At 49.0% G+C, this 12,940-nt stretch overlaps 3 protein-coding genes and 1 pseudogene across 4 annotated transcripts; 2 read left to right on the top strand and 2 right to left on the bottom strand.

Moving 5' to 3' along the window:
- Positions 1-41: 41 nt before the first annotated feature.
- On the bottom strand, positions 42-3,671 carry LOC120684048 (cold-responsive protein kinase 1-like). Of its 2 annotated transcripts, none has more exons than XM_039966145.1 (7): positions 3,042-3,671; positions 2,084-2,243; positions 1,844-1,983; positions 1,524-1,737; positions 1,198-1,432; positions 951-1,101; positions 42-845 (listed from the first exon to the last, which is right to left on the bottom strand). In XM_039966145.1, exons 2-7 carry the CDS (start codon positions 2,226-2,228, stop codon positions 501-503), a joined length of 1,230 nt encoding a protein of 409 aa, XP_039822079.1. In that variant the 5' UTR covers positions 2,229-2,243; positions 3,042-3,671; the 3' UTR covers positions 42-500. The 2 variants fall into 2 exon arrangements, with proteins under 2 accessions (XP_039822079.1, XP_039822078.1); XM_039966144.1 differs by having other exon boundaries at positions 1,844-1,986; positions 3,042-3,667.
- A 311-nt stretch (positions 3,672-3,982) lies between these two features.
- Positions 3,983-5,942, top strand: LOC120684047 (ribosomal RNA processing protein 1 homolog). The gene has a single exon (XM_039966143.1). It carries the CDS (start codon positions 4,043-4,045, stop codon positions 5,744-5,746), a length of 1,704 nt encoding a protein of 567 aa, XP_039822077.1. The 5' UTR covers positions 3,983-4,042; the 3' UTR covers positions 5,747-5,942.
- Positions 5,943-7,087: 1,145 nt separating this feature from the next.
- On the bottom strand, positions 7,088-11,048 carry LOC120684049 (protein PEP-RELATED DEVELOPMENT ARRESTED 1 homolog, chloroplastic-like). Its single transcript, XM_039966146.1, has 9 exons — positions 10,699-11,048; positions 10,375-10,530; positions 9,849-9,917; positions 9,576-9,746; positions 8,526-8,669; positions 8,120-8,281; positions 7,954-8,019; positions 7,796-7,855; positions 7,088-7,691 (listed from the first exon to the last, which is right to left on the bottom strand). Exons 1-9 carry the CDS (start codon positions 10,960-10,962, stop codon positions 7,647-7,649), a joined length of 1,137 nt encoding a protein of 378 aa, XP_039822080.1. The 5' UTR covers positions 10,963-11,048; the 3' UTR covers positions 7,088-7,646.
- Positions 11,049-11,341: 293 nt separating this feature from the next.
- On the top strand, positions 11,342-12,326 carry LOC120681365 (annotated as a pseudogene).
- The last annotated feature ends 614 nt before the right edge of the window (positions 12,327-12,940 follow it).

Genomic DNA, 12,940 nt, shown 5'->3' with positions numbered 1-12,940 from the left:
TTTTCATTTGAAATAACAACTTCACAATCACAAACAGTACGTCTACCTAAAAAATTGATCATATCTACAGGGAACAGTGCTAATACAGTCATATTATTACATGAAACCCCCCAACAAACTTTGGATAACGGACCTGGAAAACAAAAACACCACACGGTAAGCCTAATGATCTTATGACAAGTGATCACTTGCATAATACGGTGATCAACTTGCTTAATACAGCGACGGATCACCGTAAATTCACAGTCCACCAGGAAGAGTGTAAACTACATATCTGAACGAAAACTGCAAATCTTTCGCTCTCAGGTTGTCGTAATATACAGCGCTCATTATTTTCGTTAGACCAGGGTTGCACGAGTTTGTACAAACTAAGAGCGCGCCCAAAAAGTCTCCTATAATGTGTCCGATTCACGACACTTCTGTTGCTGAAGCATGAGCCCCCTGAATCACTGGAACATTTCCTGCCGGCATCATCGCGCACTCGCAATGTGTAGTCGTCCCTATATGCCATAGCTCATGTCGTATGGCCTGTCGTCGACCATGGGCGGCGGCGTGTTGAGCCAGTACGACCGCATCTCCATCGCCGTGTCCGACGTGCCGTTCTTGTCCTTGAAGCTCTTCCGGTCAAGGAACGCCGGCTTCATCGGCGCGGGGATGGTCTGGTCGCTCTTCATCGTCAGCATCAGCACGACCTCCGACATGGCCGGCCGCAGGTTCGGGTACGGCTGCACGCACAGCAGAGCGATCTGGCACACCTGCTGCACCTCCTTCTCGTCGAACTCGTCGGCCTGCACCTTCGGGTCGACAAGTTCCAAGGTCTTGGATTGCTCGTAGAGCCTCCATGCCTGAAATGTAGAGAGAATCAGAGATGTGAATGGTTCTTCAGGACAACATATCCATGCCTGTCTCGTAGCCTAGATAGAATTGGATTCAGAAAGCGAGCAGCGTACATGTTCAGGAAGGTACTGCATCTCGTTCGGAAGCGAGAGATCCGTGTTCTTCCTGCTGCTGATGATCTCGAGCACCAGCACGCCGAAGCTGTAGGTGTCGGCTTTCACTGTGAGCTCCCCTCTGATGGCGTATTCAGGCGCAGTGTAGCCACTGAAATGAATCGAAAATTGTTTCCAAGAGTTACAACAGCCTTGGCATGCACCCTTCTTCCTCTGTGGTGAGAAAATTTGTAAAATGAGCTCTTACAGCGTGCCGGCAAAGGCAGTGCTGAGGTACGTCTGATCCTCGGGGAAGAACCTGGCCAAGCCGAAGTCGCTGATCTTGGGCTGGAACTTGTCGTCTAGGAGGATGTTGCTGGCTTTGATGTCGCGATGAACGATCCTTAGGTTCGACTCCTCGTGAAGGTACTGCAAGCCTCGTGCGATGCCAATAATGATCTGGTGCCTGGTTTTCCAGTTCAGAAACGGTGCGCCATCACCCCCTGCAAAGTTAATATGAAGCTTAGCAACAGTCTTTTCTTCAGTTCTTCCCCTATGCTATGGTATGGACATGCTAAGATCTATTATGGTTACCAAATAATATCTTGTCCAGGCTCTTGTTCTTCATGAACTCGTAGACTAGCAGCCGTTGGGATCCCTCAGAGCAGCACCCAACCAGGCGAACGAGATTCTTGTGCTGGATGCTTGTGATCATGTTCACTTCAACGAAGAACTCTGATTCGCCCTGCCCAGACTTGCCGACGCTGAGTTGCTTCACAGCAACTTTCCTACCGTCATCAAGTTTCCCCTGATCAATATAACATTGCAAACAAGAACCATGTAAAATCACAAGTCCCCGATCGGGTAGTACAAATGCAGCATATTTTTTTCACGCTTTTGCCTTAGAAATGTACCAAATAAACAGGCCCAAAACCTCCTCTGCCAAGCTGGTTTTTCTGGTTGAAATCCCTCGTGGCCTTCTTCAGCGTAGCATAATCAAAGTATGTAATCGTCCGGAGGTTTCCACTCATATTGCCGCTGAAGTACTCTGGCACTTCTATTACGTCAACCAAAAGAAATGCAGAGCTTTGTTAGAAACAGGTGATGAAAGGAGTATAAGTTCATCCACAGTGATAGGTCTTGACTTGTTTCACCTGAAGCAGGGCTCCTTGGCCGCATCAATTTCCTCATGACATCTGGTTTGAGGACCTTCCAGCAAATACCAAGGAGGATTATTATGACCACCACAAGAATGACGATGAAGGCGAGGAAGACCGTCCGTGGCTCTGTAGATGCCATTGCTGTTCTTTATTTCTGCATATTCATTTTTACATGCTAGTGTCTGTCAGCAACCTCAGAATGCCAACAGCAGGGTGTTTCAAAAGTACATAAACCATCAACAAGGACATGCAATTGGCTGCACAAAGTCGTCTGCTACCACGAAGTGACGAGATGTTGCAAATCCTCCAAAGGCAATTGGGAAAGAGAGTAGATGAGAGGAAAACATAAACAAAATTGCCGGCTTGACTTTGTGGCACATTACTCGACCAATTCGTCATCATGTTCGGCCGTTCAGGCTAATCAATTGATGAAAATAAGCAGGCACAATTAAGCACAAATTACCCGGACCAAATGTGAGTTGAGAGGCTATACGGTAACTCCATTTAATATGCAAAGATAATGACAGAAGGACTACTCTGTAGTCTATACTAAGTAGTATGCGTCATCCCAGTTCTGCCAGTGTAGTAGAGTAGATGAGAGGAAAACCTAAACAAAATTGCCGGCACGACCTTATCACACATTACTCTACCAATTCGTGATCTAAAAAGCTTAACAAACTGATGAACCAAGTACGACATGGTCAATGCTCCTTATGTTCTGAATTCTCTACAGTACTCTCAGTCGTCCTGACAATTCCTCTCAGCCGTATTGCAGACTACAGAACTATCCCTACGAGTGAATTATCCTGAAAACCAGCAAGAACATACACCTTGCGCCATGCACACATCGCTGACCCTCAACTCCTCAAGCAACTGACCCAGGCAAATTCTACGGCGATGCCTTGAACGGCATCCTACTAGTTGTGCTCGAGCAATTGAAGTGCGTGCATACCTTGCAGCGGCCACCGGAAGTCCGACCTCAAAACCCCCGATCAACCGGCGACGACCACCGGACTCGCGCGCCTCGCCTCCTTGCTCTCTCCCAGCCGCTACCGCGCTGCCATCTCCCCGCCTCGCCAGTCGCCACGCCACTCGGGACAGAGCAGGGGGGGAGGCTTCCAATGCCGAGGCGACGGCATAGTTATCGGGTTCTCCGAGGGGGAGCTTAGCCCTCGTGGCGTGTCCGATCCGTTCCGGCCAACGGGCAACCGCGTCGCGCCGCGTTGGCGCGCGGGCGTTGCTGGCACGGCCGGCCGAGCGAGCCGAGGCAGGCGGGCGGCTAGCTTGCGAGCAAACTCGCGAATAGATTATGGGGCGGGCAATTCCTGGCGACAGCGACATGGTAGAGGGCTGCAGATCTTGGCGTGGAACACGTCCCCGGACTGACTGATGAGAGCCAGTCAAGCCGAGTGTGGAGCGGACGGCCGGGGAAGAGGACGCCGGAGTCGGCGCCCGGCGGCTGCGTGCCTGGCTGTTAGCGCGGCGTATGGGCCAGGCGGCGGACAGGGGCCCGCACGTACGGGTGTACGGAGGAGGGTTGGGCTTCTTCGTGTTTGGGCGGCGGTGCGGTGTCGTCGACGGCCGAGGCCGGCGAGGCGGCGAGGGACAACACAACGACCGTGACATCGAAGAGGCCCATCACACATGTTGTCTCTTTCGGCGATGATTCAACGGGCCGGCCCATTATTCGGCCCAGTTTAGGGCGCGACCCATGTGCGCGTGCTTCTGCGGCTGAGAATGGGACCGCGAGTGCGTAAGCGCAACGCAATAATGCACTGCCCTTCCGTCATTTGGCATGGCCCCACCCGCCAGCCAGCGAGGCTGCGAGCCGGAGGGCCAAAAAAAAAAAAATCGCAAGGTCATTTCAAACCCCGAATCCCTCTCCACGGATCAAATCGAACGCTGCCTCGCCTAGGGTTTCCTCCTTTCCCCCTCCCCTCCCCTCCCCCGCCCATGGCCGCCGCCGCCGCCGACGCGTCCGCCGAGGCCGCCGCCATCGCGCGGCGCCTGGCCTCCTGCAACGCCGGCGCGCGGGAGCGCACGGTCCGGTACCTCCTCTCCGACTTCCTGCCCGCCTCCGCGCCGCGCCTCTCCGCCGCGGACCTCCTCAAGCTCTGGAAGGGCATCTTCTTCTGCTTCTGGCACGCCGACAAACCGCTCTACCAATCCTCCGTCGCCACGCGCCTCGCCTCCGCAGTCTCCGCCGCGCCGTCCCCTGCCGACGGCGCCGCCTTCCTCGCCGCATACCTCACCACGCTCCGCAGGGAGTGGGCCCACATCGACGTCCACCGCCTCGACAAGTTCTACCTCCTCAACCGCCGCTTCCTCCACCACGCCTTCCTGCTCCTCAATTCCAACTCCTTTGCCCCCGACGTCACCTCGCAGATCGTCTCAATCCTGTCTGATAAGGCTCTCCTACCGGAAGCTGACAATGTCGCTGCCGGCACCTCTAGGGGTCTCGGGTACCATGTCGCAGAGGCGTTCCTTGACGAGCTTTTGCCTGTGCTCCCCGTCAGCTTGCAGACAATGGACGCCCTGTTGGCTCCGTTCTTCACTGTGTTGGAGAAGTCATCCGATCGGGTGATGATCAGTAAGGTGAAGGCAGGGATATTTGATAGGTTTCTGGTGAACGGAAATCAGCTGCTTGAGAAGGTGAAGAAAGGTGAGGAGGTGGAGAAGGATAGCGCTGAGCAGAAGCTCGGGAAAGTTGGATTGTTGTTTGGATTCAGCAAGAGGTTCCTGGATATTGGGGCAAAGACAGAAACTGTGCAATCGAACCGGAAGGTGGTCTTTGGGTTGAGGGATGCATTTGTGAAGGTGGAGAAGGGTTTGGAGCTATCTGGTGTTGAGATTCCTGTGCCCAAGTTTGAGGCTACTGAGGTGCAAGTGATGCCAGGTGCAGATAGCAGCATGGACTTGTGTGAGGACATGGCAGAAAAGAAGAAGAAAAAGGTGAAGAAGGCTGCATTGGCTGAAGGTGACAAAGAGGGGGCCAAGGCTTTGAAGCGGGAGAAGAAGGTGAAGAAAGAGAAGAAGGAGAAGAAGGAGAAGAAAGAGAAGAAGAAAAGGAAGGCAGATGTTGTTGAAGGAGGGGATGCTGCAGACCAGAATACAGATGCACATGCAGAAGACAAGCAGCTGGGTGATGGTACCAATGGGATAACACTTGATGGGACATTTCTGTCCAATCTCCAGAAGCAGTTTGAGAAGGCTGCGGCAGAAGATGGTATGGTTGATGGGGGTGGCAGCTCAAGTGCTTCACCAGCGACGCCAGTTAATGGAAAAGTGGCAAAGAAGAGGAAGCGGTCAAAATCTGTTGATAGGTTGTCTGAAGCATCTGATGGTGATGATGGCAGCGAAGGTAATCTTCTTAACCAGGACGGAGAGAAGAGTGGTAAGAAGGTGAGGTTCTCGATGAAGAATAATATAGTTTGGAAACCTCACAATCCTTTGCCACCGCAGTGCCTGAGGCTGCCACCTTCGGCTACACCAAGAGGAAGTGCTCTAAAAAAGGGAGTTCAACCAGGGCCCATAAAAGAGACCCCTACACCATTGAAGAAGGCTAAGCCGAAGGCAAAATCTGCGAAGAAGGTCTTGAAGAAGAAACCTTCACCTGCTGTGAAGTGCTTGCGGAAGTTGCAGAGCTTCTCGGCATGAGCTATTCAATGTATGACGCAATGATGGTCATATGGTTATCTTTTTTGTTTTGTTTTATCATTACTTAATTCTTGTTCGCTTTGTAGACTAGTCTTATACTGTGTTAACTGTGGTGCCATATCATATTTGATGGATTGTTTAATGATTGATCTTGTCATTGTGCATTCATGGTAATCATGTGGTGATTGCATGATAATAGCAGCTCTTATGACTTTCCTAGTACTGGACATTCTGATGGACCTCTTCTGTTCTGATCTATCTGATTTCATGCTGTCATTGTGCGGTCATGGTAATCATGTGGTGATTGCATGATAATAGTAGCTCTTATGATTTTTCTAGTACTGGGCAGTCTGATGGACCTCTTTCTGTTTTGATCTATCTGATCTCATGCTATTTTAGTTGAAACTTGCAGGTTAATAATAGCATATCATAGAGGTTTGTAAATATTAATTGCTTCTTGTACTCTGAATGAGCATTGCATTCTTTTAGTGATGAAAACATGTTGATTCTTCTCGGTGATTATCTGTTCCCAGTCAGAGAACACGTACTTATGCTACCAGTGTGTCATGAAGAAATCCATGTGAATAGCCCTTGATAGGTTGGTATTCAATTTACTTTGAAGTCCACAATCCATTGTGCTTGTCATGTCACTCTTTAGGGTCACTGCCCCATGGTTTCTGTTTAGATTATTCTGCCTGGTATGGTTGTTGAGAATTGAGATTATGTGGTTAGTGACCTCATTACCTTATCAGTTGACATCTTGTGGAGTATTACTGCCACCTGCCCATAGTTTTATTAAACTTGGACCAATCTGATGTACATTGACCATAACTTGACTCTGCAATTCAGAAATTCTCATTTGCAGGGATGCAAGCTGTTTAATAGCCTGTCCTGACCTATGTTGCCACAGCATGGACTAGAGAATGGAAACGTGTACTAGAGCAAGTAACTTGTGAGTTTTTAGTTTGAGCTTTGTTCTTCTGAACCCAGGATGTGCAGATTCAAGTCTTGCAATTCACAAGCTTCTTGTTACTATTGCTGCTTAGTTTTATCCGCTGTGCAATTTAACAATCGAATTGTGTTCAATACCCTTCGATGTAGTTAATATTGTGCTCGATTATATTTTGTTGTTGTTTGCTGATCACTGTGCTCGTGTGTGGTGCCTCTGTATCTGAAATTCTGACTGTTGCACCTGTCGTGAGTTTCGTTCCACAAGGGTTGAACAATCAGTTATTCCTTCTGTCCTCCACTTCTCCAATGCAGGACATCTCTGTTAACCATTTCTAGTTCAAACTAGCCATGTTTTCTATTCCAAACTGCATTCTGCATAATCATCAGTCATGACCAGAAGTCCAAGATACTACGGATTTGTATTCATGTAACGTATATCACCCATGACCAGAAGTCTGGAACAATGTGTGCAAAGAAAAGGTTACAGATTGCCAGTGCCAAGGAACAAAGATCTATCCACAGAGAGCATTCTGCCTGACCGCCTCTAAACAGTTCGGAGTCTAGTATTTAAAATTGGTTAGCGGGCAAAAGCAACCACACTATGCACTTGTCAGAAGTGCTTGAATAAAGCTCACTCTATCAGTTCAATCCTTCGGCACTAATGGCTGTACATCGTGACAACTGACAACACATTCTTCACATAAGTGATCTTTGCCTCACGCCTAGCATGTCTTTTGCTTCACTTCTCAACCAAAAGATGTCATTCACAACCATTAGGGTCTGTAAATATTTAAACCACCCACCACGGCACCAGTAATTTTTTTCATTTATAGGGTCCATAACTTCATGCAGTGATATCCTTTTGTGCACAAGGTTCTCCAATATCATGTACCTTCGGTGGCTAAGGATGTGCACGTACTGCCTATGTTCATAAATAGTGATAGCAAGCCTAGAAGGCCAATTCCTGAAGAATTTTCAGTGTTGTTTGATGTACCTATAATGCAAAAATATGGCCAAACCATGTCAATCATTATGGGAATACAATAGTAGATTATGAGGAAAGTGATCAGTGAACAAATCAATCAGTAAGCAGCTCACCCATTCTAGATGTTGAGCTGTAATGCCAGATGTGTTGCTTGCATATACACCACCTAGGACCTTATAGACATGGAGGAAGATGGCAGACAAAGAAAAAACCACTGTCACACTTATGAAAGAGTGAATGTGTTGCATAAAATAAAAGATGAAGATGGTACCTTGGAGACAGTCTCAAGGAACATTCCAGGGCGAACTGGCCGTGGCTTGCGGCCTGATACACTTCCCTGGAGGTCACATAAGCATGTGCAGTTAATACTACACTTGATGCAAAATATACGCCAACTTTTTAAGATACTAATGAGCCAAGTTGAACTCAAAACTCACCCTTCCAGATAATCCAGTTAGATGCTCCTGTTCAGAATGCGAATCGGCACTTGATTGTTTAATGTTATCAGCACCTTCCGCTTTGCCATTCATAACATCCCTGATCATCCTCTCCAATGCCTTCCCAGGTTTAAGAGCAACGAGCTTGCTCAAAAAGTTCACCTGTCAATTTAATGTGAAAGAAAGCCTTGTATTGAACAACATATAACTGAATGATAGTCCCTAAATCTTCTATAGTTGAAAGTTTCCTGTGGCAGGGATGTTCTATTGAACAACATGTTTGACCTGAATCATATATGAGTAATCTAAATACACTAATGACTCTTGTAGAAGGATATTTTGCAAGTAGTCACATCACTACAAACTTTTACCATGGGACATGAGGAATTCCAAGTTCAAAACATACCTCTGCCTCAGGGAGAGTAGTCAAACCACGATCATTTCTTTCATCTAACAAGCCACCTCCCATCATATTTCGGGCTTCTTCTCTTACTATAACTAGTCTTGCAAGAAGTTTTCGATCAGGAATGGTGTCCCTAGATTCCATTGACTGTAATATTAACCAAAATGGTAGTTGATTGAGCAACATTCTTCAACATGGAGGCAATAATAATTAACAACTGCAAGAAAAGCTTATAGGCCCATTCTTAGCATTTCCAAGAAACACGGTGATCTGGAATGCACCTCTAGTATCCTGTTTCTATTCCATTTGAGAGTTTTAAATATATTTTAAACTTCACAATTCTAACTAGCATTCGAGGTTCAATAACCTAAACAGAATGAGATAAAATAATCAAGCAGACCTACCATTCCATATTAGTCATTTGTAGTTTAGCACACAGTGATACAATCCCCATGTTCTATGATTAAAGGAAACTCTGTTGTGTTTGGTTGGCTCATAACATAGTCTTTTTCCTCCGACTGGAAATAAAAGAATGTGGACTCGATGAATTCCAAGAAGCATTAAGAATGAATTGCTTGAACTAGTTTGATTTCTAGTATTTTTTTCTCGAATACGCAAAAGAGCTGCATATCTTTGTATTAAGAAGAGGTCTAATTACAAAAACCATCACCACACCTTTGACTAGAATGTGGGGTGGGGGTTGATTTAGTAATAGTACTGTGGGCATTTTCAGGCAATGCAATGTATCCATTCCAAAGCACATGCAGATTGTATGCGCATGATGACAAAGTCGGTTCAGTTAATTGATTATAAAAATGAATGAAACACAGTCAAAATTTGAAACCGGATTCCTTTGTATGTGTGTATAAAAACCAATAAAAAATTGACTTCTTTTGCATAACATGTCGCTTATGCTTTGGTTCTCGCTTCACATAAATGGGTTAACCAGAGCTGGATATGTTTGAGCTAAGATGCATTGTCTGCTAGCATTACTTTCTTTGAACTTCAGGACTAACCCTCTAACACACCACAAGACCATGCTCTTCAAATTACCTCCAGTAGATCATCTGCCTGGTTCGCAATGTCATTAAGATTTGCCCCAGGAATTTGGCACTTAAGACCTTTATCATTCTTGAAAACACCTCCACCAGCAGCTACACGGCGCAGCAATTCATGCCTGCTCTCTTTCTTTTCAGTCTGGCAGAGGAGTCCGACAACCTGAACCTATTTTGTAAAATACAACAATACCAGACATAAGTAGTCAAGTTACACATGACCACTTCCACACATGCACAGATAGCACTACGCACTTGAAATGACACTTACATGTGGAGGACATTTCTTTGTTAGATGATCTAGCACTGTCTGTTTAATTACCTCAAGAAGAGACTTGCGCTGCCATCACAAGACAAACATGTAAAGCATATTAATCAGTAGAATAAGTTAAAAGGAAAAAATGAATAAAGCAGGATTGTGTAACCAGTCTAATAAGTGATAACATTGTCTCGGAGCATTCATGCATCCCATGGTTTGGTTATCGCATCAGCACGATGCAATTTGCAAGATCACTTTAAGAACTTGAATGCATGAATAAATATTTAGAGCTTTGGATATTACCAACTAGTAATCATGTTCAATTTCCCTGTTACATTTGAAAAAATATATGCGGGACAACATTTTAATATAAAAAATATTTACAACTTGGCAAAGCCAACAATACATAGCTCAATTATGTGTTTATATGCTCTTTAGTAGAAATAGCAAAATGAGTGGATGACCTGTAGTGAAGAAAAAAATAATGAGTACTCAAATCCCAGTACATCGGCTGTGTTAGACAGTCACCATCAAGTACCTCATCATCTGCGTCCTTCTGTGCAAGTTGTATCATGTAATCAAGTGCCATAAGAAAGCCTGACTCCATCTCATCGACCCTCTTCCCAATAACTCCTTGAGCCACCAGCTCCACAGCCACTGGCTCAAATGCACCATCCATCTCCATGTCCTCCATCTACCAACACCGATCGCATAAATGAACCACAATACAACTATAGCCATTTAGTCAGACCAAATGAATAACAGTTGTTACAGTAACATGAGATTAGCAGATTGAGCATTCAAAATTCTGCTAACGATAACTCCTGATAGATAAACGAACGAAAACGAAACAGCTCCCTACCAGCGTGAGCATCTCCTGGAGGACGGAGGCGACCTGCTCGCCGCCGCGGAGGAGGGCGTCGCACTCGGCCGGGTCCCACTTGCTGGGGTCGTCCCCGAGGGAGGCCGGCGACGCGATGGGGAGCGGCACCTTCGGCGTTGCGGCGAGGCAGATGAGGGTTGAGCGGGAGGGAGGCCGTGGGAGGACTTGGGAGGACGGCCTGCAGGGGAAGGAGACGACGGCACAAGCAGGCGAGAGGGCGGGGGGCAGGCGGAGAATCGCCATGGGCTTCCCCTTGCTCTGGAGCTGGAGAAGCGAGGGAGTGGGGGGAGGAGATTGCTGGTCGTTGGGGAGGTTTTCGGTCGGGTTTATCACACACACACAAACACAAGGAATTCCCAAACACAACACATTTGCCTTCTTACATGGGCTGGGCATGGGTATTCACTGTTATTTGGGCTGGACCCGCTAACCATTGTTGTTTTATGGGCTCAACGTCACAGAGTGCCGGCCCGGCCGATGAGGCAATTCAGGAACCTGGGTCCGGGTGTGCCTCGCCGGAGCTGCCAGGATGGCGTTCCACACTCGAGCACAGTAAAAAAAGTTTAGAGCTGAAAAGCACCAACTCAAAGCTTGCCACGATCAAAGATGGATAGCTAGCTCTATTTTTAAGCCGCCGTGCTATCGCAGAGGGAAGCCAGGCTTGCCTCTGCGTTCCAGCCTTCCAGGCCGCCTTCAATTCCACCCCATCCCAGCTCGCCTCGCCACGAACACCGCCTATTTTTCCACTTCCACAGCTTGTCATGCAGATCTTCTCCCACGAGCGATTCATTCTTCGAGCGCCGCCCATGATCGAGACAGGATGACCGCGCCGATGGCACCTCCCCCGCCGCCGCGCCAGGACGTGCGGTCGCCGCCCCCGCTGCCGCCGCCGCTGGCCGTGGACGTGGCCGTCGTCGCGGGCCTGATCACCGCCGCGCTCCTGGCGCTCTTCCTCTTCCTCATCTACGCCAAGCACTGCAAGCACCGCGGGCACGGCGGCGACAGGCCCGGCCTTGGCCTCGGGTTCGCGCCGTCCTCGTGCGACCGCTGCCGCTCCGGGCTCAGCGGCTCCGCGGTGGGCGCGCTCCCGGCGGTCCGGTTCGGCGACACGGGCGGCGCGGGCGTGGGGGCCGGCCGCGCCACCGAGTGCGCGGTGTGCCTGGGCGCCTTCGACGCCGCCGAGCTTGCTCCGCGTCCTGCCCGGCTGCCGCCACGCGTTCCACGCGGAGTGCGTCGACACCTGGCTGATGGCGCACTCCACGTGCCCGGTCTGCCGCCGGCGCGTCGGCAGGGGGGACGTCGACGTCTCCCTCGCGATCGTCCCCGAGCCGGAGCCGGCACCACCGCGGGACGAGCCCGGAGACCCGGCGCCGGTCGCCGGGATGGTGGTGCCGGGCCGGCGCTCGGGCAGCGACGCGGAGTTGCAGGCAGCGGTGCACCACCGGCAGAGCGACCAGCGGTGGTCGACGGACGGCTTGGTGGACCGGGTCGCGTACCTCGAGGCGGCGAGGCACCGTCGGGACCTGGGCATCCTGGTGGTCAGCAGCGGCCCCCACGGATCACGAGGCTCCCGCAGCGCCGTCACGCCGACGCCGCGGTCCTGCTAATTAAGCTGAGGGCTGATGGCGCTGCGTTCATCTGCTGCTCCGTGATCTTGCTCCTGGACGTGGAACGAGCTCCTTGATCTTTGATAGCCGATGCTTGTTCATCGATCGGTCGTGTCCATGTACATAGCGACACGTCGGTAGTAGGATGCAGTACAGTGATAGTGTTAAGACTGAAGTAAGGAATTGTAATCTCGATGTGCCATTGGGGCAATGAGGTGATGGAGACCGCTGATGGCTGAAGCTTCAACCCAGAAATTGCAAAGCTTTTTTACGGCCAGGAAATTTTGATGTTCCGATCCTGCCATGAAACATCACGACTTATCCACTTCAACGCAGACGATTTATCCTCAAATTCTACAATGATCCCATCTGATCTGATATTCTGATCAGCAAGACATCCTGAACAAATTTGGATGAGAAAATGAATTGAAGGACGATTACTTGCGCAAAAGTGACACTGTTAAAAAGATTACAGTACCCTATATATATTGTTGGGTTATCGAGCCGTGGCGGAGTGATTAAAATCAACCTATGGCGGAGGCACGGAGCAGCAGAGGGTGAGGAGGAACTGTGGGGGCAACTAAGGGCGACAGTGTCTTCGTAATTTGACGGTA

The sequence above is a fragment of the Panicum virgatum genome, chromosome 7N (genome assembly GCF_016808335.1).
Source record: "Panicum virgatum strain AP13 chromosome 7N, P.virgatum_v5, whole genome shotgun sequence".
In the NCBI taxonomy this organism is placed as follows: domain Eukaryota; kingdom Viridiplantae; phylum Streptophyta; class Magnoliopsida; order Poales; family Poaceae; genus Panicum; species Panicum virgatum.
Note: the sequence above shows the minus strand (reverse complement) of the source record. Positions and strands in the feature narration are given on the sequence as shown.